This window comes from Schistocerca serialis, chromosome 1 (assembly GCF_023864345.2).
Source record: "Schistocerca serialis cubense isolate TAMUIC-IGC-003099 chromosome 1, iqSchSeri2.2, whole genome shotgun sequence".
Taxonomy (NCBI): Eukaryota; Metazoa; Arthropoda; class Insecta; order Orthoptera; family Acrididae; genus Schistocerca; species Schistocerca serialis.
This window is the reverse complement of record NC_064638.1, coordinates 786,003,266-786,030,002: the sequence shown is the minus strand read 5'-3', so window position 1 is coordinate 786,030,002 and position 26,737 is coordinate 786,003,266. Positions and strand designations below refer to the sequence as shown.

The 26,737-nt window shown below is 42.5% G+C and overlaps 1 protein-coding gene across 1 annotated transcript in view; it reads left to right on the top strand.

Annotated features, from left to right (window-relative positions):
- The window catches only part of LOC126432837 (uncharacterized), a 46,943-nt gene extending 22,158 nt beyond the window's left edge, over positions 1 to 24,785 (top strand). Inside the window, exon 4 of the mRNA XM_050090444.1 lies at positions 24,615 to 24,785. Coding sequence (XP_049946401.1) covers positions 24,615 to 24,785 — 171 coding nt within the window. The remainder of the gene's footprint in view (positions 1 to 24,614) is intronic.
- The last annotated feature ends 1,952 nt before the right edge of the window (positions 24,786 to 26,737 follow it).

Sequence of the window (26,737 nt, the reverse complement as noted above, 5' to 3'; positions counted from 1 at the left end):
GACTTATTAAACTGATAGTTCGGTAATTTTCACATCTGTCAACACCTGCTTTCTTTGGGATTGGAATTATTATATTCTTCTTGAAGTCTGAGGGTATTTCACCTGTCTCATACATCTTGCTCACCAGATGGTAGAGTTTTGTCAGGACTGGCTCTCCCAAGGCCGTCAGGAGTTGTAATGGAATGTTGTCTACTCCCGGGCGTTGTTTCCACTCAGGTCTTCCAGTGCTCTGTCAAATTCTTCACGGAGTATCGTATCTCCCATTTCATCTTCATCTACATCCTCTTCCATTTCCATAATATTGTCCTCAAGTACATCGCCCTTGTATAGCCCTCTATGTACTCCTTCCAACTTTCTGCTTTCAAATGGTTCAAATGGCTCTGAGCACTATGGGACTTAACATCTGAGGTCATCAGTCCCCTAGAACTTAGAACTACTTAAACCTAACTAACCTAAGGACATCACACACATCCATGCCCGAGGCAGGATTCGAACCTGCGACCGTAGCAGTCGCCCGGTTCCAAACCTTTTGCTTTCCCTTCTTTGCTTAGAACTGGGTTTCCATCTGAGCTCTTGATATTGACGCAAGTGGTTCTTTTTCTCCAAAGGTTTCTTTAACTTTCCTTTAGGCAGTATCTATCTTACCCCTAGTGAGATAAGCCTATAGATCCCTACATTTGTCCTCTAGCCATCTCTGTTTAGTCATTTTGCACTTCCTGTCGATCTCATTTGTGAGGTGTTTGTATTCCTTTTTGCCTGCTTCATTTACTGCATTTTTATATTTTCTCCTTTCATCAATTAAATTCAATATTTCTTCTGTTACCCAAGGATTTCTACTAGCCCTCGTCTTTTTACCTACTTGATCGTCTGCTGCCTTCACTACTTCATCCCTCAGAGCTACCCATTCTTCATCGACTGTACTTCTTTCCCCAATTCCTGTCAATTGTTCCCTTATACTCTCCCTGAAACTCTGTACAACCTCTGGTTTCGTCAGTTTATCCAGATCCCATCACCTTAAAACCCATCTTCTTGCAGTTTCTTCAGTTTTAATCTACAGTTCATAACCAGTAGATTGTGGTCAGAGTCCACATCTGCCCCTGGCAATGTCTTACAATTTAAAACCTGGTTCCTAAATCTCTGTCTTACCATTATATAATCTATCTGATACCTTCTGGTATCTCCAGGATTCTTCCATGTATACAACCCTTCTTTCATCATTCTTGAACCAAGTGTTAGCTATGATTAAGTTATGCTCTGTGCAAAACTCTCTTTCATTTCTTACCCCCAATCCATATTCACCTACTATGTTTCCTTCTCTCTCTTTTCCTACTCTCGAATTCCAGTCACCCATGACTATTAAATTTTCGTCTCCCTTCACTACCTGAATAATTTCTTTTATCTCATCATACAGTTCATCAATTTCTTCATCATCTGCGGAACTAGTTGGCATATGAACTTGTGCTACTGTAGTAGGCGTGGGCTTCGTGTCTATCTTGGCCACAATAATGCGTTCACTGTGTTGTTTGTAGTAGCTTACCTGCACTCATATTTTTTATTCATTATTAAACCCACTCCTGCATTTCCCCTATTTGATTTTGTATTTATAACCCTGTATTCACGTGACCAAAAGTCTTGCTCCTCCTGCCACCGAACATCACTAATTCCCACTCTATCTAACTTTAAACTATCCATTTCCCTTTTTAAATTTTCTAACCTACCTGCCCGATTAAGGGATCTGACATTCCACGCTCCGATCCGTAGAATCCGTTTGAATATCTGTGGAGGAATACCAGCCCATTCTTCCTCAACAGCCCAAACCAGAAAAGTTAGGGATGTTCGACGTTAAGGTCTGAAATGAAGTCAGTAATGTAAGTTAACTCGAAAAGTGTTCCATTGGGTTCAAGTCGGGACTCTGGACAGACCAGTCCCAATCATTGCTTCACAGATGCTGCTTTACGAGGTGTGCGAGAAAAATAATGAGACTGACAACACAGCGACCGATCTGGCAACGCTGTGTTGTTCTACGTGTGTAGACCAGTGTGTTCATCCCTTCCAGATTCTCAGTCAGAGCTTCAGCTCCATAGAGCCGTCACGTGATTTTTGACAGCGCTATAAGTGAAGCTTCGTTTTTGCTGTGTTTTATAAAACGAAACAGCGGATTTTAGGGCATCTTTACACAATCAAGTTTTGTGTTAAACTTTGCTAATCAGCAAATGTGACCTTCTCTGGCACAAATCATTTTTGGAAGGCGAGTATAAGTTGAAAACGAACCTCGCTCAGGGAGACCTTCAGCTTCAAAAACTGACGAAAATGTCGATCACGTGCGTGATCTTGTAAGCTCAGACCACCGTTTAACAGCAAGGATAATGGGTGATCTGGTTAACTTAATCACTTTCACTGTACATCTGCTTTAGGCCGAAGATGTGCACATTGCACACAAATGGATGGCCGGCCGGTGTGGCCGAGCGGTTCGAGACGCTACAGTCTGTAACCGCGCGACCACTACGGTCGCAGGTTCGAATCCTGCCTCGGGCATGGATGTTTGTGATGTCCTTAAGTTAGTTAGGTTTAAGTAGTTCTAAGTCTAGAGGACTGATGACCTCATGTTAAGTCCCATAGTGCTCAGAGCCAGTTTTGAACAAATGGATGCGGCATCATGACAAAGCTCCGTGGCACCCGGCCACTTCCAACACGGAATTTTTACCTGAAGAGTCCTGTTGCTCCATAGCCCTTCTATTCACCTGATCTGAGTCCTTGTGATTTTTTTTATTTTCCCGAGCTTGCGATATGTCTTAAAAGGACGCCATTTTGGGATTCTGTAGAACGAGAAAAAGAATGTAAGCGACATGTCAAAGATCCTACCAACTGAATCTTTTCAATGTTGCTATTAAGGACGGTAACGCACTAGGCAGCCAGGCTGCGGCAGCCAGTAAAACAATGACAGTCGATTGATGGCCGCCCACTGGTCAGCCAGGACTTTGTGGCCGCGGCAGCCAACAGAACACGGGCGACTGCACGCAAGCCAGTGGCGAGCTGCGGGTCCCGCAAGGAGCATGTGTGGCGGCCTCAGTCTCCGCGCACTTGTCCGAGCAGCCAGGGGAGAAACCGATGATAATTCAATAATTTTTCACACAAATTTGGCGTTTTACTGGTTCGAAGTTTTTTAATTGTACATTTTCTAATACGAGCGACCATTATTAGTCAGCGACGTAAATCTTTGTTGTTGATAGTTGCTGCAGAATTTGGAAAGGGCAAAACTATTTTTTCTCTAAAAAGAAATAAGTAAATTGTGACTTATCGTTTTAACCCCTACACAATTATTATCAAATATTATTAAAAATGAACTATCATATTTGTTTTTGAACTCACCTCAAAGTAATCAACAATTTTTCTTCCGGAGTTAGACAAGCTCGCATACTAGTATCAGTACCCGTTATGGAATTTCTTATATTTTCCAGAAGGTTATCAAAAGATTCCTCTGACATTCTCGTATAGTTAAAAAACGATCTGGATAGTTTCGAAGATTGTTCAAGTAATTTTTAAATAAACCCTTTGTGTGTCGCTCCAGCAGTAGAGCATGAATCCAGTATCTCCGTGTGGCTCTGCATTTCTCCTGAGACAATAATCGCGTCTTCCACGTCCATCTCGCTCGGTCAATTCGTCACGACTGGACGTCAGCTGGCTGCTTATGCTGGCTGCTCAAAATTGCGACTGCCGCAGCCTGGCTGCCTAGTGTGTTACCGGCCTAAGACAGGGAACAACGACTCCGACCGTGTGTAGCTGACGAAGGGAACTACTTTGAAGAGGACAGTATCTTTGATTGAAAACAATAAAAACCTTGGTAGATAAAAAATCAGTCTTATTACTTTTCTCACGCTCCTCGTATGACAAGGTGCGTTGTCATGCTGATACAAACAATCTTCATATACGAACTGTTCCTCTGCTGTAAGCACAACACGATGCTATACACTGCGTTTGCATCCTTCCGCATTAGCGTTTTCGTAAGTGCAATAAGGGGACCACAACCTAACTTCGGAAAACACCCCCCAAGCTATAACACTACCTCCTCCGTATTTCATTCTTGGCACCATACATAGAAACTAATGCTCGCCAGGCATTTGTCAAACCCAAAGCCATTCGTCGGATTGCCACAGGATAAAAATTCGTCACTCGTTGCCAGCTATCCTCCGTTCCCTGAAGGGCTCTTCACACAACCTGAAACGTCGCTTAGCACTGGCTTCAGAAATGTACGATTTATAAGGAGCTGCTCGACCGTTGTTTCCCATTGTTTTTAAATCCTTACGCACAGTCATCGTGCTAGCTGTACTTTTGGTAGTACTTTGGAACTCACGAGTGCTTCCTTTCGCTGACTGCATGCGATTTTTTACGACCACTCTCCGCAATGTTCGACGATCCTTGTCCTGTGTGTATGAGATTTGTCTGGTCTTGGTTCAGCTGTTCTTCTTCCTTCGCATTTTCACTTCACAACTACGTCACCAACAGTCGACTTGGACAACATTAGAAATACTGAAATGTCCCTGATGGATTTGTTTCTCAGGTGATATCCAGTGACAACTCTGTATCTTGATCGACCCATTCAGCTCTTACTACCAGGTTGTTACAATTAAACTTTTTTCTATTTAACATGTTATAACACGGAAACTAATTACCGCATAAGTACCAAACTTGATAGCATGGATGTCCAGGGTATGGACTGCATAATTTCCATGCGTACAGCGCCACCATCCAGTTCCATCTATGGCCACCATGTACCGTGATCACTCATCGTGATTCATAGTCTCACACATAACTAGTCGCTATGCACTTGTTGACGTGTCAACATGAGCTTGGACAAAAGGGCCAGGGTATTTTTGGTGAATATCTATTATCAAATGGTTCAAATGGCTCTGAGCACTATGGGACTTAACATCTGTGGTCATCAGTCCCCTAGAACTTAGAACTACTTAAACCTAACTAACCTAAGGACATCACACACATCCATGCCCGAGGCAGGATTCGAACCTGCGACCGTAGCAGTCGCGCGGTTCCGGACTGAGCGCCTAGAACCGCAAGACCACCGCGGCAGGCTATCTATTATCAAAACGTCAATTATGCTGCAGCTTCACTTAGAGAATGTCGTCAGCTGAAAGGATTACGTAAGGGTTCTCTTTCTCCACCTCCTGTGCGGAGCATGATGAAGACTTTCGAATCAACTGGAGAACTGGGCGCCGCTCCCGAAAGAGGCCGATGACCGTTTGCACTACGGGTGATTGACGAAATCGCTGTCGCTAATACAAACAAAGCTGCACGCAGTTCCCGATCGTCAGGCAGTGCACTTGCTGTGCCACAACAGTTGAACATCCCGTGGTCCATTGTACGGAAGGTGCTTCGAACCATTCTCAAACGGTATCAGTACAAGATCCGTATCGCACAGCGGCTTGCACTACAGCACGCACAACGACGTGTTGACTTCGCTCTCCACTTTGTCGCAAGGATTGAAGCTGACGAACGCTGGCCCTGAACCATCCAATGGACACACGGAAGCTCATTTTTCTCTGACGGGTGAGGCGAATACATAGAACTGCCGAGTGTGCGGATCCAGTCACTGTGCATGAAGTTCCTCTGAATGAACGTGTCACCGTATGGTGTGGCTTCACGGCTACGTTCATCATTGCCTATATGCCTCGTACAGAGGCATATAGGCGGTCATTTTTCCCTCGTTCTGTTTGGGAATGGAACAGGGAGAAAAGATGCTAGTTGTGGTACGAGGTGCCCTCCGCCACGCACCGTATGGTGGATTGCGGAGTATGTATGTAGATGTAGATCATTGGCCCACTCTTTTTTGACGGGTTGGCGCTCAAGGACCAAAGACGTGCAGTGTGACAGGTCAACCGTACTGCGATACGCTTCGCCTGCATGTCATACCAGCCCTAAGACGCATTGAACTCGAACAGTTTTCGTGCAAGATGGGGCCCCACGCACATCGCTCGTGAAGTTCACCTGCTTCTCCGAAACACATTTGGAAACGGTCAATAATCGTTTCCAAACGCTTGGCCGGCACGATCACCTCATCTCACCCCCTGTGATATCTGGTTGTGGGGCTACCTGAAGGACAGGGTTTACCAGAGGAACATTCACACATGTGCTGATCTGAAAAGCAGCATATCAAGAGAGATAGCCAGCATACCTACAGATATGCTCCGTTCTACCGTGCAGAATGCAGTCCTGTGCTTCCAGACTCTTATGGACACTGATGGGAAGTAGGTTACAGTACGCTTGTTCGCCCACTGCTTGAATACTGCTCAGCAGTATGGGATCCGTACCAGATAGGGTTGATAGAAGAGATAGAGAAGATCCAACGGAGAGCAGCGCGCTTCGTTACAGGATCATTTAGTAATCGCGAAAGCGTTACGGAGATGATAGATAAACTCCAGCGGAAGACTCTGCAGGAGAGACGCTCAGTAGCTCGGTGCGGGCTTTTGTTGAAGTCTCGAGAACACACCTTCACCGAAGAGTCAAGCAGTATATTGCTCGCTCCTACGTATATCTCGCGAAGAGACCATGAGGATAAAATCAGAGAGATCAGAGCCCACACAGAAGCATACCGACAATCCTTCTTTCCACGAACAATACGAGACTGGAATGGAAGGGAGAACCGATAGACGTACTCAAGGTACCCTCCGCCACACACCGTCAGGTGGCTTGCGGAATATGGATGTAGATGTAGATACTGAGCCCTTTTAGTAGCAGTAATGGTATATAATGATATGATGTTCCGCACCAGCAAATCAAAAGTGTTTCAATTGAACTGATTCTGCAATATTTCTCTTTCCCATGTCCTTGACGTTAATTCTATTAAGTTCGTTACCCGTACGGTAATTAGTTTCCGTGTTATAACGTGTTAAACAGGGAAAGTTTAATGAGAACCACCCAGTACTTCTCCACAGACAACACAATACTGCCCGGCTCCTTTTATACTGCCTTGACGTCTAGGCGTCAATTCCGTGTTACGTAAGGATCTCCGGAGACTTTTGATTAGATAGTGCATTCTGTAAACTACCTAACAATGCGAACATTGAAAACTGTCACAAAATATTTTACACCACCTGCATCTATGTGTGTGGTCATAGACTCAGAGGGAGAAGGAAATGAAAAGATAAGCCAAGTGTGAAATAAAATCAAAATAATGACCTTAAAGGACACTTTGATTTTCGACCTTGGCTGTAATGTGACCATAGTTATTTATTTCACACGATCAGCTGATTTCAGCTTACATCACATGCGTCAACCATTCAGAGTATGAGTACGCAGCATCGCCGAAATTAGATGATAGCGTGAAAACATTGTGATAATATTACAGCCAAGATGGAAAATCTAGATGTCTTGTAATAAATTTGTGGCTGTGGCCCAGATATGAATAAACTTATTAAAATAGTAACCAAAATAAGAGCAGGGTCTTGGCACATCTGTAAAATCAAAATGTGCTGGGGAGTAGCATAAATACCTCTGATGTTTCTGGAGTACTCTTGTGAAGCATTTTGAAGAGGAAGCTGAGAAATTATTAACAGTTGCGCCAACTACTTTTTTGGAGGTATGTAGAGGACAAATTAATCGGCTTTCGTATCATCTCACCTCCATTCGTAAAAACATCCACATTCCATGGAAACAGAGGAAGATGGTTATATATCGTTCTTGGATGTTTTGGTTAGACGGAAGAATGATGACTCTGTGGGTCATTTAACTCACCGTAAGCCCACTCACACGGATTTGTATTTGCAGTATTCCACAAATGCAGTCTTCAGGGCAAATGAATTCTGCGCTCAGAAAATCAATAAGGCATCATCTGTTAAAGTAAAATAAAAATTAAAAAGAAAGAAACCTAGTCTCCTTCCGTTTGTTGATAACATATCATAGAAGACATGCGAGACCTTCCAGAAATTTCAACGTAAAGAGGTTTCCCGTCCATCATAAAGACCGCAGAGCTTCTTGGATCGATAAAGTATGATTTACCAATGCGGAAGGCTAGAGTTTGTAAAATGCGTTGCCAAAGTAGCATGGTTCATACACGCTACCTGATCAGAACTATGCGGAAACTTCTTTGTAATGCAGTACAGACCATCAGATGTCACTAGAGGAGGAACAGCCAGTACAAATGGCGGCAAGGAGTATTGTGCTGTCAGTAGAAAAGAATCGGTCGATCAGAAGAGTTAAGTGGTTTAGAACATGCCACCTTTGTAATAAGTGCCTCAGGGACATTTTAACCCTACTAAAGTTGCCCGAGTCGATTGTTGGTGATGTGACTGTGAACTGAAAACGCGAAGAACAGCAACAGCTAAACCAAAACAAGACAGACCTCATGAACTGACAGACAGGGGCCGTCGGGCATTGCGGAGGGTGGCTGTAAAAAATCGCTTGAAACCAGCGAAAGGAATCACTCGCGAGTTCCAAAGTGCTACCAACAGTCCATCTAGCACAATGATTGTGCGACGGAGTTAAAAATAATGGGGTACATTTCTGCAGTCAGTGCAAAGTGACGATTGAGGTGTTGTAAAGAGCGACATCACTGGACATTTGGTTTTATTTTTATTTATCGTATCCAAGACATCACCATTTTACAAAAAAAAAAAAAAAAAAAAAAAAAAAAATTATATTACAATGCAAGAGAAGCAGTTATAATACAATAATACATGTTATAAGGTAAATTAACTACAATAATATAGAAAAGTATGTAACATATAATGATAAGCGCTAGGGATGCGAAACAGAGCGATTTTCATATCCCACGTGAAGCCCAATACTCTGCAGCTTGAATAGCCTTGTCATTTGCTTCAAATAGGTCTTGAATCGAACACGGGTTGTTTAGTTTCCTGCAGACCAGTAGGTGTTGTGGGTCTTGCTGTTCTCCACACTCGCAGGGCTCGTCTGCACTGATGTAGCCCCATTTTTCCAAGTTTGCTCTGCATCTTGATACGCCTGTTCGTAGTCTATTCAGGGCTTTCCAGGTCGTATATGAGAGTTCAGAGCCAACTGTGGGTTCTTCCCTGGGGCTATTCCCTGGTCTTCCTGGGTCCACATTGTACCACAGCTCTTCTCGTCGTGCTCTAGGCGATAAAAGAGTTGCTTCAGTTGTTCGTAGGAAACTCTTCCTTGATTTAAGTCGGCGAGGTTGAAGATTGTATCCGAACATTGGATGCCTTGGATCTGTCTCCTGTTTATGTTTCTCGATTTCTGCGGCAGTCCTTCTTCTGATGTCTGGCGGGGCTATGCCCATGAGGTGGTACAGCTGCTTTGTGGGAGTTGGGCGGAGGCATCCTGTCACGATGCGTCCAGTCTCATTCAATGCTATATTTACTTGTTCAGCGTAGGTGGAATTTTGCCAGACGGGTGCCGAGTACTCCGCAGTGGAGAAACATAAAGCTAAAGCTGACGTATGGAGAACTGTAGGTTGCGCTCCCCATCTGCTATTTGTTAGCTTGCGGATGATGTTGTTCCTGGCACTCACTTTCATCTTTGTGGCCAAACAGTGTTCCTTGTAGGTGAGAGCACGGTCAAGTTTAATCCCAAGATGTTTTGGCGTGTCGCAGTGAGATAGATGTTGTCCCTTCCAGCTTATGTTGAGTTTCCTCCTTGCTTCCTTATTACGTAGGTGAAAAGCACAGACCTGGGTTTTTGCTGGGTTTGGCTTGAGGTGGTTATTATCATAATAGTCACCCAGCTTTTAAATCGCTAAAGTTAATTTACTTTCTACCTCTTCAAAGGTTTTTCCCTGGGTGGCAACGACTGTATCGTCTGCATAGATGAAGGAGCGAGCGTCCATGCTGATCGGTTGGTCATTGGTATAAATATTATACAGCAATGGGGCGAGGACGCTACCTTGAGGTAGGCCGTTTTTCTGGGTCCGCCATCGGCTCTTCTTCGACTGCAGCGTGACAAAATACCGTCTATTCTGCAACAGGCACTGGATGAATTGCGCCAGTCGGTAGTCTTTTGTGGTGTTATATATTTTTGATATTAACTTACTGTGGTTTATGGTGTCGTAAGCTGCTGTAAGGTCGATAAAGGCTGCACCTGTAATTTCTTTCCGCTCGTATCCATCTTCTATGTACTGTGTAAGGTTGAGGATTTGTCCACAGCGTGACCTTCCTGGGCGGAATCCTGCTTACTCTTTAATTATATTCTTGTCTACATGTTCTGAGATGCGGTTAAGGATCATTCTTTCTAAGACTTTATAGAACTGGTAAAGCAGGGAGATAGGCCGAAAATTTTTAGGGTCTGTGGGTTTTTTCCAGGTTTTGGTATAGCTACTATATTTGCCTTCCGCCAAGTCTTGGGGATTTTCATTTCAAGAACCCATTTGTTCATCATATCTAGTAACCACCGTCTGGTAACAGGTCCGAACATTTTTATTTGTTCTGGGCGTAGATCATCTAGGCCAGCGGCTTTATTAATTTTCATTATGGAGATGGAATCTTCTAATTCTTTCAGAGTAAAGGGGGTGCCTAGGTGGTATTTTTCTTGAGTGCCTCTCTGTAGTTTCTTTCTTGGGTGCTTCCTGTTGGTTTTACCATTAAGTAGAAGTTGATTTGCTATTTGATTTGGTGTGACCTTATACAAATTTTGTGTATTAGATGAGGGGTCATTATTGATGTTTTTAAGAAGTTGCCAGGCCTTTCGGCTATTCTGTTTCATGTCTAGGTTTGTGATTAGATTACACCATTTCATTGTTCTTGAGGCTGATATGGCCTGGAGGAGTTCTTCTCCCGCCATAGTTGTTTCCTCTGAAAAAGGGTTTTCCTCGAAGAGCTGTTGGTAATGTTCCAGAAGAACCTTTGAGTTTCCGTCAAGTCCAGGGGTATAACTAGTTCTGCAGCCTCGGGGGATATTTCTTCGGGAGACAGTTTTAACTAATTCAATGAAAGTGTCATATTTTTCCGGGCTAGCATCAAGGTTCTGCACCTCTTTGTCAAGTTCTTCAGAGAATTTGTCCCATAGGGCACGTTTAAAATTAAAACGTCTTTGGAAATGGGTGGTTGCTGGTTTAACAACTGCTTCAACCAGACCTCGGTGCTGTGTATGTGGGAGGGATTCTCCCACATCCTTCCTGGTTTGATGTGCTACGTTTTCGCTGACAAAGATGTTTTCTGGGTTGTATCCACGGTTCCAATTTCTGCTGTGGAAGGAATATGGAAGTTTGGGGTCGTGTATTAATTTAAGGCCAGTTGAGTCTGACCAGGTTTCCAGGTCGTCCCCACTTTTGTCTGTGTGCCTGTACCCCCAGGCTGATCCATGACAGTTGAAATCGCCCATTACTATTTTCGTTGGTTGTGAGTTGAAGTTGGTTGGCTCACTGAATCTGAACTCCCTGCTCGGTGGCTTATATATAGACGTCACAGTGCAGGACTGTAACTCTACAGTCAAGATTTCGATGTCTTCTTGAGATGTCAGTTCTGCAGATATAATACCTAAGCCCATTTTGGCGAATATTGCCCTGCCATATTGCTCGTGTGGTCTTTCAATTACTAATTTCATTCCGTGGATCTTTGGTCTTCTATTTGTGGGGCCAATGTGGGTCTCTTGGATTAGTAAGAGATCACAGTTGTGAGTTTTACATGCTACAGCAAGTAGCACTTCCTTCTCATGAGAGAGCCCTTCAATGTTTATGGACATTATATTTAGCGCTGGCTTTGATAAAAGCCTTTTTGTGGTGTCTTGGTGTTGAAAGGATTGGCCGTTAGGCACAGGCCTAACGTTGCCCAGGGTACGCCCGATCGTTGTCATGATCTTCGGGGAGGCTCCTTTCGTGTACCCCGGACATTTGGTGACCGGAAACGAGTGATGAATGACGCCACATCCTGTGACAGTCCGATGAATGGCTTTGGGTTTTGCCGAATGCCTGTTGAACGTTAGTTGCCATCATGTACAGTGGGTGCTACCACATAGGGGTGTTTTTCGTGGCTAGGATGTGATCCTTTTACTGTACCAAATGAAATGCTAAATGCGGAAGGATATGAACATATTTTACACCGTCGTGTAGTGCGTACAGTAGAGGAACAGTTCGGAGATGATGACAGTGTCAGCATGACAATGTAGCCTGTCATAAAGCAGCATCTGTGAAACCACAGTTTCCCGATAGAAACATTCCAGAAATTGACTGCCTGGCCATAGTTCCGACCTGAGCACAATGGAACCTCTTTAGGATGAGTTAGAACACCCACTTCTCTCCATACCCCAGCATCCGACATCACTACCTCCTCGTAATTTTGTACTGAGGTAGAATCGTCTAGCATTCCTCCACAGACATTCAAACACCTCACTGAAAGTGTTCCCAGCAGAGTTCAGTCCGTCATAAAGACGAAGTGTGGACACTCCCCGCATTAATGTCCACTAACAGGTGACGGGATACTTTTAATCAGATAATGCAGGTCAGACAACACACGCAGTGGAAAGACGTTACCGCTCAAGATAGTAAAATGTTTTGGTGGTGGCAATGTGCGAGTTTCAACTAGTTGTATGTGTGCTCAGGCATATTTATGTCAGATGACACCTCAGGTCATTCCTTTTGGCCGATTACTGCCTCCTGGAAGGGAACTCGCTGTGCTCCCCCATCATCATCTTGAAAGACGAACCCATTGCCGAAATGTTGACTGCAGGACTGGACAATAATCTGAAGAATTTGTCTCAGTTTGACACAGTTCTCAAATCACTTTCTATAGCGAAAAGAGGCGCCCGCTACCTATTCATCACACTGGCCCAGAACGTGAGCGACCCACCTTTCTGTATTAAGGGAGTGCATATCTGAACCGTGCATTGGCACCTAGCTTCCGCCACACTTTTCTACGACGATCGTCAGGCCTCAGACAAATCTGCAGTAACCGGTAAAGAGAACCCGATGACACTGATCCAGGTCTCATTCCTAGTATTCTTTTGCCCACCTTCTTCGTAGACCACGATGCTGAGGTATTTGTGATGTTGTAGCCGAAGGAGGCCAAATTGATTGAATGGAAACGGTTGCGTACTGCGTGGATCGACACAGACTTCTTAGTTTCCACCAAAAAGGCAGCGATCAACCTGTTGAATACTCCTCGGAATGCCTACGAACTACAATTAGCAGGTAGCATTCATCAGCTGCCGCTGTTGAGCACAGAGCGCTATTACGCTGTGGCTCTTCAGTGTTTTGTGTCTCAGCATAACGACTGAATGATCGAATGTCGTCGCTGTGATGCTTGCAATTCAACAGGTGATTTCGATCTTCTTCTTCTTCCTCTTCTTCTACACTTCAAAGCTTAGACGCTTGTGCCTGTTCCGTTTCACTGCTGCCTTATTCTGGGTCTTCCTAGGTCGCTTCTTTCTCTTGGCTGATACAACACGGTCAGAAGTGTGATATTTCCATAATGTTTTTTCTTCATTTTTTTCATAAATATTATAAATATTTAGTTCATTCCTAATTTCTCATGCGGTCTTCTCTAGTAACATCTCCCAGTTTCTTAAGGAGTCTCACTTCTGGTGCTTATCGCTTTTTTTAGGGATCCATGACTCACTTCCAAATAACAAAACAGACGTACCCATGGTTTTATAAAATTTTGATTTTGTTTCCTTCCGTATTATGTTCCGGAATGTTTTGCTTATCATTATGAATATTAATTAAAATTTGTGAATTTTATTTTCTATGTCCTTGTTCATGTCACAGCTCACTTTGCATCCTAAAAAATTGATGTTGGAAATCTGCTCAAGTGGTGCATTATATATTATTATTTTTGAGTGTGTGAAAAATTTCCAATAATGTGTCATGATTTTAGTTCTCTCTGTTAATATTCGAAGGTTCTATTCTCTTTTGCCTAGCTGATACAATTTATAGACCGCTTTTTGTAGCTCATCTTCACTTTCATCAAAAAATGGCTCTGAGCACTATGGGACTCAACTGCTGAGGTCATTAGTCCCCTAGAACTCAGAACTAGTTAAACCTAACTAACCTAAGGACATCACAAACATCCATGCCTGAGGCAGGATTCGAACCTGCGACCGTAGCGGTCTTGCGGTTCCAGAGGGCAGCGCCTTTAACCGCTCGGCCACTTCGCCGGCTCTTCACTTTCATCCACCATGGTAACATCGTCTGTATACGTAAGGATATTAATATATTTATTTCTATCAATTTGTATACCTGGATCTACGTCCGGACTCCAATTTTAATCAAATCTTTACAGAAAAACAATTTTATTTGACAATCAGTTCTGTAATATATATTTATTCGACCAGTTTCGGTGGAAGAAAAGTTTATAATTTCACATGCATCCTGACGGTTAACAGAACATACCTAATTTATTGTCAGAATCTGATTATGTGACATTTTACGTCTTGCTATTGGTGCATTTGGTATAGGAAGGTGTCTTCTAAGAGAAATATGCATTTTTTAACCAATTATTATAATTGCTTATTCCAGTTGATGATCGTTGAAACAACCAAAACGGTCGAATAACTATAATTCATACAGCTGATTGGCAAATAAAAATAGTTTTCTATAAATATCTTACGGCTGTAGCCAGTTACCTAAATAAATTTTTAATCTAATCATATATAGAGGTTAAATATGGTTGGTGATTGGCTACAGCCTTGCTAAAGCCCCTTATTGGTAGTGATTTGTTATTATTTATTTTATTAATATTTATTTATAATTACCGACTTTTATTATTATTTTTGCGTCCGTGTATAAACTTTTTATAGCATCAGTAATATGTCTAGGACATCCAGCTTTAATCATTATGTCTCACAGTTTCTTTCTGTCCACACTGTAAAAACTTTTTCGAAGTCAATAAAAGCTATATGCGTCACTAAACTAAATGCTCGTCGTTTCTCTAAATTACTTTTTATGGTAAATATGTATCACTGCATGAACGTCCTTTCCGTAATCGACATTGTTCTTCTAATGGGAGAAACTCTGTTATGGTTCTTAAACGATTATTGATTATTTTTGCAAATGTTACAGACTGAGTTTAGGAAGCTAATTGCTCTATAACTTTCACAATTGTCTATTTGACCTTTTTTAAAAATTGATACCACTTCTGACATTTTAGGAGAGTTTGGCATTTTGCACCTGTCTCAACATTCATTAAATAAATGTACTAATTATAGACGTTATTGCAGGAAGGTGACAATGCGCGTACGGTCCAAGCTTGAAACGGCCTTTCGAAGCGCACTGATAGAATGAATAGTGGATACAAGCAGCATTGACCCGTTCACGATTGGTGACGTAGCGGGTTCTGTTGAAAACAAAGAAGAATAAACGATACACCTTCCACACACAGCTGAATTTACGTTCCTATATTGAGAAAATAGGTTTCCTCGCCGTGAGGATGGTATAAGGCTTTCTTGATCAGTTTATTTCACGATTTACAGTTACAAACAAGAACCACCTTGGGCTCGTCAATTAGTCAGCTACTCAAGTTAATCGACAGCTTGGGAGCGGGCGGGCCAGTTACCAGTAAGTCTGCACTGCCTGAGGCAGTCACGGCCATACTTTGCACCTTTGCAAAGATTACGGAGAGCTGGCAATTCTGTTTCCTAATTACTTGTACAAGTGTAATATCAAACAAATTGGGAAAAAATGGATAAAAGAAAAACAAAGAGAAATCTTAATCTCCTAGATCACTTACGGTCTACTGTTGGTAAGACATGGACCCAGCTCCGAGTCTCTTCACATAACATTGAGGGTTTGGACAAACGTATGGCGACACCAAAAACACATTACTATTCCTAATACTGTACAGGAAACCCATAGCGAATCAAAAGAGCTTCCAGTCGTCTCGGAATGAATAAATACAGGTCTCGTGCGGTTTTCAAGCGAATATTACACCATTCTTCCTGCAAAACAGGGGGGAGTTTAGGTAACGATGATGGAAGTGAACAGCGATCACTCACCCCTCCCCAAAGTAGAACAAAAAGGCTCACTAATATTGGGATCTGGTAACCGTGGTGACCAAGGAGATGTGACAAGTCATCCTCGTGCTCACAAAACTGATCCTGGACGATGCGAATTGTATCAACAGGGGCCATTGTAGTCTTGGAATATGGCATCGCCATTGGAGCACAAACATTATGCCTTGGGATGAACCTAATGAGTTAAAATTGTTCTGTAATCCTTATCAGTGATCCTACCTTGCATAGTAATTAAGGAGCTCATGGAATACCAAGATATGGCTATTCAAAGTATCATCGAACCCACGCATTGTTTCACTCTTTGCTCGTGAACTCGGAAATATGAGTCAGTGTGAAACAAGCCTCATCCAACCAAATTACTTTCTTCCACTGCTCCATAGTCGAGGTTTTCCTGTTACGGAGCTCCCTTCTTGTTTTCGTGCGGTTCTAGGTCGCAGGTTCGAATCCTGCCTCGGGCATGGATGTGTGTTATGTCCTTAGGTTAGTTAGGTTTAATTAGTTCTAAGTTCTAGGTGACTGATGACCTCAGAAGTTAAGTCGCATAGTGCTCAGAGCCATTTTGAACCTTCTTGTTTTATTGGTGCTGACAGGCTTCGCGAGTGCGACATTCTGTCCTGCAGACACTTTCGGAGCTAAAATAATTACATCAAGCCCTTAAGCTGTCGACAGACGTTGATATACATCAACGGGCACAGTTGAAAATATGTGTCCCGAGCGGAACTCGGACCCGGGATCTCCTACTTATATGGCAGACGCTCTATCCATCTGAGCCACCGAGGGCACGGAGCATAGTGCGACTGCAGGGATTTATCCCTTGCACGCTCCCCGTGAGACCCACATTCCCAACTTAATGTCCACACACTACATTCGTAGTGTCCTTGCCCATTACATTCATTACTCGCTGCAGACCATCTTGCCGAGTCCCGTAGGAGTTCGGGCAATAAGTGTGCATCCAGCACAGAAGAAGGTCAATGGCCGCTTAGTCTTAACAGCTTTTGCAGCTGTCGTTCTCACACTGTGAGTCACAATCCTCTTCAATGACCACCTGTCACTATCACTCAACACACGCCATTGTGACTTAGCGGGTGATGTTTTTTTCTCTTCTGATGTATGCAATATAAATCTTCAGTATTATACGTCTTGAAACACCAAACACTTCGGCTCGCTTGGGTACGGAAGCTCCCATCATATGACCACAGGCAATTTGCCCACTTTGAATTCACAACTACACTTGACACTGTTCTGACCACGACTAACACTTGCAACGTATTGAGGACATTGCAATGTGTCATTCGGGGTGAAGTACAACGGCGCCAGTTGCGGGATTGGCTATCATCTGCATTTACATACAAGCATGCATTTCACGCGGTGTTCCCGTACTTTTGCCTAACCTCTGTACGATCTAATGCCAGTAAGACTAGGATCCGGTTCGAGTCCCTGTGCATCTCATAGTGTTACTTCGTCAGGAAGAACACTCCTCTGCATTATTCCAATGCCAAACCGACAAACCTTGCTGGACGAAAGGTCACACACACATAAATGTTCATATTTCTTAAGAGAGGCATCCTTTTAGACTCGTCATTAGAGGTTTACGCTCATGAATGACGCATTACAGTCAGGGCACAAACCGCAAAGTAACCAGCTCGTAAATTGATGCTCTCTGTTTCTAATGCTTTAGTACTCTTCACCAATTGTTCCTTCTGCATGTAGAGTGAAGCACCAGCTATTGAGCTTCATAACATGATAGAGTTACGATGAGATGAGGGGAAATGTTTGAGAGGCTAGTCATACACTACTGGCCATTAAAATTGCTACACCACGAAGATGACGTGCTACAGACGCGAAATTTAAGCGACAGGAAGAAGATGCTGTGATATGCAAATGATTAGCTTTTCAGAGAATTCACTCAACGTTGGCGCCGGTGGCGACACCTACAACGTGCTGACATGAGGAAAGTTTCCAACCGATTTCTCATACACAAACAGCAGTTGACCGACGTTGCCTGGAGAAACGTTGTTGTGATGCCTCGTGTAAGGAGGAGAAATGCGTACCATCACAATTGCGACTTTGATAAAGGTCGGATTGTAGCCTATCACGATTGCGGTTTATCGTATCGCGACATTGCTACTCGCGTTGGTTGAGATCCAGTGACTGTTAGCAGAATATGGAATCGGTGGGTTCAGGAGGGTAATACGGAACGCCGTGCTGGATCCCAACGGCCTCGTATCACCAGCAGTCGAGAAGATAGCCATCTTATCCGCATGGCTGTAACGGATCGTGCAGCCACGTCTCGATCTCTGAGTCAACAGATGGGGACGTTTGCAAGACAACAACCATCTGCACGAAGAGTTCGACGACGTTTGCAGCAGCATGGACTATCAGCTCGGAGACCGTGGCTGCGGTTACCCTTGACGCTGCATCACAGACAGGAGCGCCTGCGGTGGTGTACTCAACGACGAACCTGTGTGCACGAATGGCAAAACGTCATTTTTTCTGATGAATCCAGGTTCTGTTTACAGCATCATGATGGTCGCATCCGTGTTTGGTGACATCGCAGTGAACGCACATTGGAAATGTGTATTCGTCATCGCCATACTGGTGTATCACCCAGCGTGATGATATGGGCTGCCATTGGTTACACGTCTCGGTCGCCTCTTGTTGGCATTGACGGCACTTTGAATAGTGGACCTTACGTTCCAGTTGTGTTACGACCTGTGGTTCTACCCTTCATTCGATCCCTGCGAAACCCTACATTTCAGCAGGATAATTCACGATCGCATGTTGCAGGTCCTGTACGGGCCTTTCTGGATACAGAAAATGTTCGACTGCTGCCCTGGCTAGCACATTCTCCAGATCTCTCACCAATTGAAAACGTCTGGTCAATGGTGGCCGAGAAACTGCCCCGTCACAATACGCCAGTCACTACACTTGATGAACTGTGGTATCGTGTTGACGCTGCATGGGCAGCTGCAGCTGCGCTGCACCTGTACACGCCATCCAAGGTCTGTTTGGCTCATTGCCTAGGCGTATCAAGGCCGTTATTACCGCCAGAGGTGGTTGTTCTGGGTACTGATCTCTCAGGATCTATTCACCCAAATTGCGTGAAAATTTAATCACATATCAGTTCTAGTATAATACATTTGTCCAATGAATACCCGTTTATCATCTGCATTTCTTCTTGGTGTTGCAATTTTAATGGCCAGTAGTGTATTTACGAACATCTGTTCCCAAACAGTAGCCATCCACAACTCAGTATCTTTTGTGCGGTTTGTCGAGACCTTCTAGAAACATGAAATAATTATCCTAAGAATGTTGACAATAGAAGGTGTGATGTGTGGAAGCCGTATTTTGAGGATACCGAGACAGAAGGGTTCAGTAAATTACCTTCAAGCAGCACTCGTGCCATGAGACGTGTTGAGGACACAGGTCAGATAACCTTTTGAACGTGAAGGAATACAACCTTTGGGTACATAATCTTCAGAAGCAGGCACTAATAACGATCGATATCGCATCTTGTAAGGATTGAGGCCAGTGGTTTGTTCATCAAAATGCTACTGCTAATGACATACAGTTTCAATTGGTATGCTCTGAACGAATCTCCGTACGTGAAGTTCGAAGACAAAACTCTCACGTGGATAGGCTAAGCAAGAAGTTCAATTCAGCCGGCCGTGCAATAGAAAATCCCTTTCGATGGGCTGGTCTGCAACTGAGATTGCTAAAGTACTTTGCATGCTTTCACTCGACACTACCCTATGGCATAATCTTTTGAGGCAATGGAACTAAATTCAAACAAGCATTTATTCTATAGCACCGTGCAGTAAGAACGTTGTGTAAAATCGATGACCTAACATCCAGCAGAATGGATTCTTACACTCACGTGCCAGCAAATTTACGTCCTAATGTACCGGGTGATCAAAAAGTCAGTATAAATTTGAAAACTTAATAAACCACGTAATAATGTAGATAGAGATGTAATAATTGACACACATGCTTGGAATGACATGGGGTTTTATTAGAACTATAAAGCAGGATGGCACTCCACCCCATATTGCTAGACGCGTGAAAGATATCTTGCGCGCGTCGTTTGGTGATGATCGTGTGCTCAGCCGCCACTTTCGTCATGCTTGGCCTCCCAGGTCCCCAGACCTCAGTCCGTACGATTATTGGCTTTGGGGTTCCCTGAAGTCGCAAGTGTATCGTGATCGACCGACATCTCTAGGGAGGTTGAAAGACAACATCCGACGCCAATGCCTCACCATAACTCCAGATAAGCTTTACAGTGCTGTTCACAACATTATTCCTGGACTACAACTATTGTTGAGGAATGATGGTGGACATATTGAGCATTTCCTGTAAAGAACATCGTCTTTGCTTTGTCTTACTTTGTTATGCTAACTATTGCTGTTCTGATCAAATGAAGCGCCATCTGTCGGACATTTTTTGAACCTTTGTATTTTTTTGGTTCTAATAAAACCCCATGTCATTCCAAGCATGTGTGTCAATTTGTACCTCTCTATCTTCATTATTCCGTGATTTATTCAGTTTTCAAATTTATACTGACTTTTTGATCACCCGGTATTTTATGTGTAATAAGAGTGAATTTCCGATGAACGGTTAAAATTGCGATCATAATACTGTAAGTAAAAATAATTTCCATGTAAGCCATGTTTCCCTGTTTTGGGTTCCGAATGGACTTTTATATTTTATTGCAAAAGTCATTAGCTGAAAGTCCTCTCATGTTAAAAAAATAAGTAATAAATATAAAAAGGAACAGTTTAGAAGAGTGCTTTATTAGCCGCTCTTTCTACAATTTGTGCACATTACGGGTAACACTAACATTCGTATCAATCAGATTCATTGTACTGACATCTGATATGACCTCTGAAACCAGTAAAGTTACGTAAATGTTTAAGATAAAAACAGCAGCTGAATAACAAGAAGTAGTGCACCGTCTGTTTTCAAAATGGGAGGGCGTGGTAAAAAGTAATGCCTCCAAATTTTTATATGAAAACTCTTAAAGCTTTTCAGATAAAACAAACGTTATTAACATTCTACATCTTTGTTCCTGACTTCTACATGTTTATTTCTCAACATAGTCACCGCGAAGACGAACACATTTCTCCCAGCGAGAGACCAGTTGGTTGATACCCTCACCGAGAATGCCTGCCACAACGTCACCTCTGCTTGCACCGTTTCATCACTACCAAAGTGAAGTCCTCCAAGGTGCTGTTTAAGTTCTGGAATCAGATGAAAATCGGATTGTCTGGAGGATGATCGATGACAGTGAATCCAAAGTGTCGTGCTGTGGCAGGTAACGCAGCGCTCGAATCTGACACAGTCATGTTGAAGGAGACTGTGCTCCACGTGTGGACGAACTCCTCAAATTCGAAACTCGATTACTGCACGTTGTTTCTCATGCATCTACATAGTTACGTTACACACCGCCATGTTACATGCTACAGTTCGGAGCCCTCTATCTGCAGAGGGCTGCAAATATGTATACATGAAGAATAAAAATGTAGAATGTTTATAACGCTTGTTTTATTTAAAAATCGTCAAGAGTTTTCATATAAAATTAATGTTCAACACGCCATCGTAGTTGCCTAATCATTAATAATTGTTTTAATAATTCCTGTGATAAAAGATGTGTATTGATTAGCACTAGTTGTAACTGGCTGTTAGCATACTTCACAGAAGCAGACTACAATGGCTGCTAATGGACGTTAATTTTATAAGTTCACTCGCTTCAAGTATCTGAAATCGATGTGTGAGATGAATGGATGGTACTGCCTCCCATACACACACCTGTTTTTAGCGTGCAGGTTGTTTTAGCAGTCTGAAGAGTAACGTTGAAACTTTGAACACCCACATGTGCTTGCTGTTGGATCGCGTCAACAAACATTTTCTTTTGAGCTGCAAACGTTGGTAGTGAACTTGTTGGACACGAACTTCTCCCACAAGCATAATTACAGCAGCACAGTATCATTTACTGCAAACCAAAATTATGAAACTCATGGACGCAGTACTGTTCTTTGCGTACTGCAAACGCATTGTTCCACAGTGGTAAACTAACAGCACATTTCATTGTTACACGAGCACTGCCATCTACAGGCTTTGGTGAAAATTTGAAAGGCCGAGCAAGACCTTTCGCATAGTCTTCACCTTCGTCATTCGATGCTTTTATCTGCAACAGCGTGGCACATATTATGCCAGAATGAGCGCAATGCTCGAATCAGTTATGTCTTTTCGACATGGAACAGAATTCTGCTATGCTCGATAGAGCTGCAAAATAATTGGTAGGAATATATCCAACATGGAATGAAACTTGAGGGAGGCTAAACACCTGTTGTAAATTTGATACGATAGCGCAGTCGCTTGCGTTGATAAGAAAAACGACATAATGTTCCTTCGGAAATGCAAGCACGTCCGCAGGAACAGGCACTGCGGTGACTACAGCTGTTATGAAACACATGGAATTAGTTCACAGTTGCGAATACGAACAACCATCAGCTGTATAAGGGAATGACGACAGTGAAAATTTGTGCTGGAGACCGGGATCCGAACCCGGATTTCACGCCTTACGTGAGTGGCCGCCTTAAGAGGTTCAGGTTGAAAAAAATCGATTTTTGGTTTTCATCATATTTAGATAGATGAATGTTTTATTTAAGTACTCCGAAAACGATTTTGCTGAAAAAAATTTAAAGAGCATTTTCCTACCACGTTTGTTTATGTGCCACGCCCACTTTTCTGTCACCCACTTTTCTGCATATATTTTAGATCTTTATATCCCCTACATTGCACGTTAGGGATTTTTTTTTTACTCCCGAGCGTGTTGGCTATCCTTAGAATGCCTCGGTCGGTATTCTCTTGTTTCTGCTGTTTGTAAACAACACGCTTTCAAACATGCGTTTAGTTTTGTTCAAGTGTGATTGCGAGTAGTTGTTATAGAAAACTTGCAGGTATACTGTGGGCAGGCAATTAGGAGAAATAAAGAAAATCTGGAGGCAATGAAGAGAGATGTTTGGACCATATTCTTCCATAGATCCTCTACTGATGATAAGCCATGTCATGGATTGTGTCCATCAGGAGAAAATTCGTGGTACAAACACAATAGGGCTCAGGCAACTGGAGAATCTTATTATCACTAGCATTCTCTTCCTGCTGCTGTTATTACAGCAATTAAACCTAGTTTCAGAGACTTGGCTCATCCTGACCTTCTAAGGAAATGTCTGCATGGGCAGACAAAGAACCCAAATGAATGTTTCAACAGCATAATTTGGAACCGCCTTCCTAAAACTGTATTTGTAGGCATGCATATAATGAAACTAGGAGTTCATGATGCTGTTATTACACTCAATTGTGGTAATATTGGAAAGTGTTAGGTACTGAAAAAGCTGGGAGTTAGTCCTGTTGAAAATATGATCACTGGTCTACAACATTGCGATAAAATGGCCAAGAAAGCAAGACAAACATCCAGGAAGGTGGAAAAGAAGCTGAAAGACCTGCTATAGGTCAAAGAAGGGCCATCATATGCAGCAGGACAGTTTTAATTAACTGTAAGTAAAAAATTTCAACAGTTTTTTCTTTAAAGTCAATTTCCCGCAAACTAAAATTTTCAGTACATATGCCTCATTATATAAGAAACTATCATAGATAAATGAATGAAATTTTCAGAGACTCTGCATAACATAAAAAGCCACCTCTGGTACTACATTCATTAATATTCCCCCATTAGGAAGTTCACAAAAATATTTTCTGAAGAAAAAACTTTTTTGTTAATGAATTTAAAAAAGGATTTCTTAAAAACTATTAAATGGATAAAGTAGGTTTTTAGTACAGTTGACTCTATTAACATCATGTAACATACAGTAAAAATATTAAGGTCCTGCATCAAAGAGTTTTTTCAGAAATGGGTCAAATACTTGCCTAAATTAACGTGGTTAGACAGGCAGGGTGTGGTCCCCTTAACCACTTTGGCTATCCGTGGACGACTTACGGCAGCACTCAAACTTCCATATGTCATTGTTCCTGCTTTACAAGCTGGACTCGTACACACATTACGTAATTTCGAGTTCGAGACCCGATCCGGCACAAATTTTCGCTGTCGCCATTCCTTTACACAACTGTGAATACATTTTAGGTATTTCATAATGGACAAGCAACGTTGCGTCGTCGTTCTTAACAACACAGGCAGTGCAGTATCGTATTTATCCGCCGATACCAGGCAGCTACCTTCAACTAAAATGTCCTCCCCTGCGCGGTACTGACATAATGTGTGCACGAGTACAGGTTGTGAACCAGGAACAACGACATATGGAAGTCTGGGTCTGGTCGTCAGTGTGCACGGATACCCAAAGAGCTTTAGACGACCGCTCGCGTGAAACAGGAGATCCCTATTCGAGTCCCGGCCCGACAATTTTCGTTGTTCGCCATTCCCTTACACGACTGACTGGTGTTCGTATTCGGAACTGCAAATACACTTCTTTGTACTAAAACGTACATGTTTTACTACGTGACTTCCAAATGTATGAAAGTGTATGCTTTGTCTTCGCTAAAACCACATTCGTTGCACTTTACACCATTGCCCCAGTTAAGGCTACTGTTCAATTGTTGTTACACAATTTCCGTCCGATATGTACAGTAACACGCCTCTAATCACCTGGATGCTGTTTTTTTTCCTGCAGAAGCTGCCGGCCCCCACTGACTTCGACATCAAAATGTATGGCTGGGTGAAAAAGTCAACGGATCCAACCTTCCAGCAGATGATGCAGCTGGCGGCTAGTGGTCGCTACTGCGTCGGCAGCGACACGTGCTTCACGCTTCAAGAACCCTTCGGCAACTGTTGCCCCTTCTGATAGCCAGTGGCTTTCTTTCCTCATTACGAACTCACCATTAACTCTCACTACCCTAAACACCATTTCTGAGGATTCTGCGTGAAAAACGAAGTTGACACTGCAGCATCATTCGTCAAAGTACACGCGAAAGAATTCCACGATCTCCTTAAATCTTATTTACGTGTTTCTCACTTTAGACTGATACAGCTCTCGTCGCAAACGGCCGCAAACAAGATGAGAACCTGTGTCCCTCGCAATTAGTGATATGCAACATGCATCTAAACGCCAACCAAACTCGTACCTAATGTATCACATCTACTGCAACAGTTTTGCTATGCGTGTCTTCTGCAGTGACTTGCGAACAGAAACCTCATATTAAAAAATAACACTGCTACTATCCGAGGAATCAGGTCAACAACTGTTTCCATAAACAACGTGTCTCCTCCAGTCCTGTGAACAAGACACGGATGAAAATCTCCCGCACACTTCTACCGAAATGTATTAGGTAGAATGAAGAGGGAGGAGGGATGGTGGAGGAAGTGGCCGACCTTCTAGATGTGAAATTCAATATTCATCAACTGTTATTGTTCAGTTACAGCATCAATGAGTTTTGAAACACAAGCTTAAACGAAGCACCAATGACTGCCACTTCCAAAGTTAAATGGTTTGCCTCACGAAATATTATCAAGCAGAACTTTGCTGGTGAATAAGTCATTACTGTCGGTGTCGGCCATGCCTTCGTATGAAATACTTCATTAAGTTTTGGTTTGTGGTTTTTCATGTGGGTAGCCCAAGTATTTCTTAGAGATAGTCATTTGTAAACCAATGAAGTTAAATCTCTCAAATGCTTCCTCAAAATAGGTTCAGAATAGTTGACATTCAGAGCATTTTTTATTTAGTGTAAATGTACTTAATTTCACTATATATTTTATATTTCACTGTGTTCCTTTTTATGTAAAAGAGCTTACTTTATTATTCCTCAAAAACTATGTTGATAATTCTCTTTAGCATTGCAATTGTCTATGCACAATTTTGGGTTTCATTATAAATATAAGTGTTCTTTTACTGAATAACTATGTAACATTATTATTTCTTGGATAAAAATATTCAATTTGTAACAAAGCATTCTCAGACAAAATAACTGTACCATACATCTAAGCAAAACATACAAAGCAAAAAACTAATCTTTGTTTAAAAAAACGTGTATATAGTTAATCTATATCTTGTATCTAAAAAATAAAGATATAAGACAACTACCGGCTGTCATCTACAGAATATTTAGATAATAATTTGCGCAGTTGGAAATCAAAAAGCTGCATCGCCTGGAGTTCTCAGCTAGTGTACCCATACTGATAATCAGGGCACACAATATATGAACCATTGTTCCAGACACCCACTTAAATAGGATGTGTATGAGATCAAGCTACGCATCTGATGGTGTTAACGCAATGTTTAACATACTCAATTGGGGGAATACGAGTTACACCATATTCTTATCCAGAAGTAGCTGCAGGAGGATTTCGTTTTTCTCAGGCCATATAAATTTGTTGCAATGTCTCTGTTCTGCCAGTCACACTAGAGTTTGATGGAAAACTATTTTGATTTCACCTTTATAATAATCATGACACTTTTCACATAATATTTACAGATCTTTCTTTAGGGTTGCGTCACAATCCAGAATTCAGCGGACAAAATAAGAAATTTTTCTCATACTTATCCACATTGATGGTTACTTTCCTTGATCCTCTATCAGCTGGTATTTCGATATAAAACAAATCACTATTTAGCGGAACAAAACCGTTAACATAAACGTCTAATCACAGGAAACTCACAAACGTTTGGTCTGAGTCTCGTTACAGAAACTCTGAGGAAGTCCCCATGGCTTTTTATAAGATAGATGTACTAAATCATGTCGCAAGGAAAGTACTGTTGGTAATTACGCCCAAGCTGCTACACAAATGTACTGGATTCGT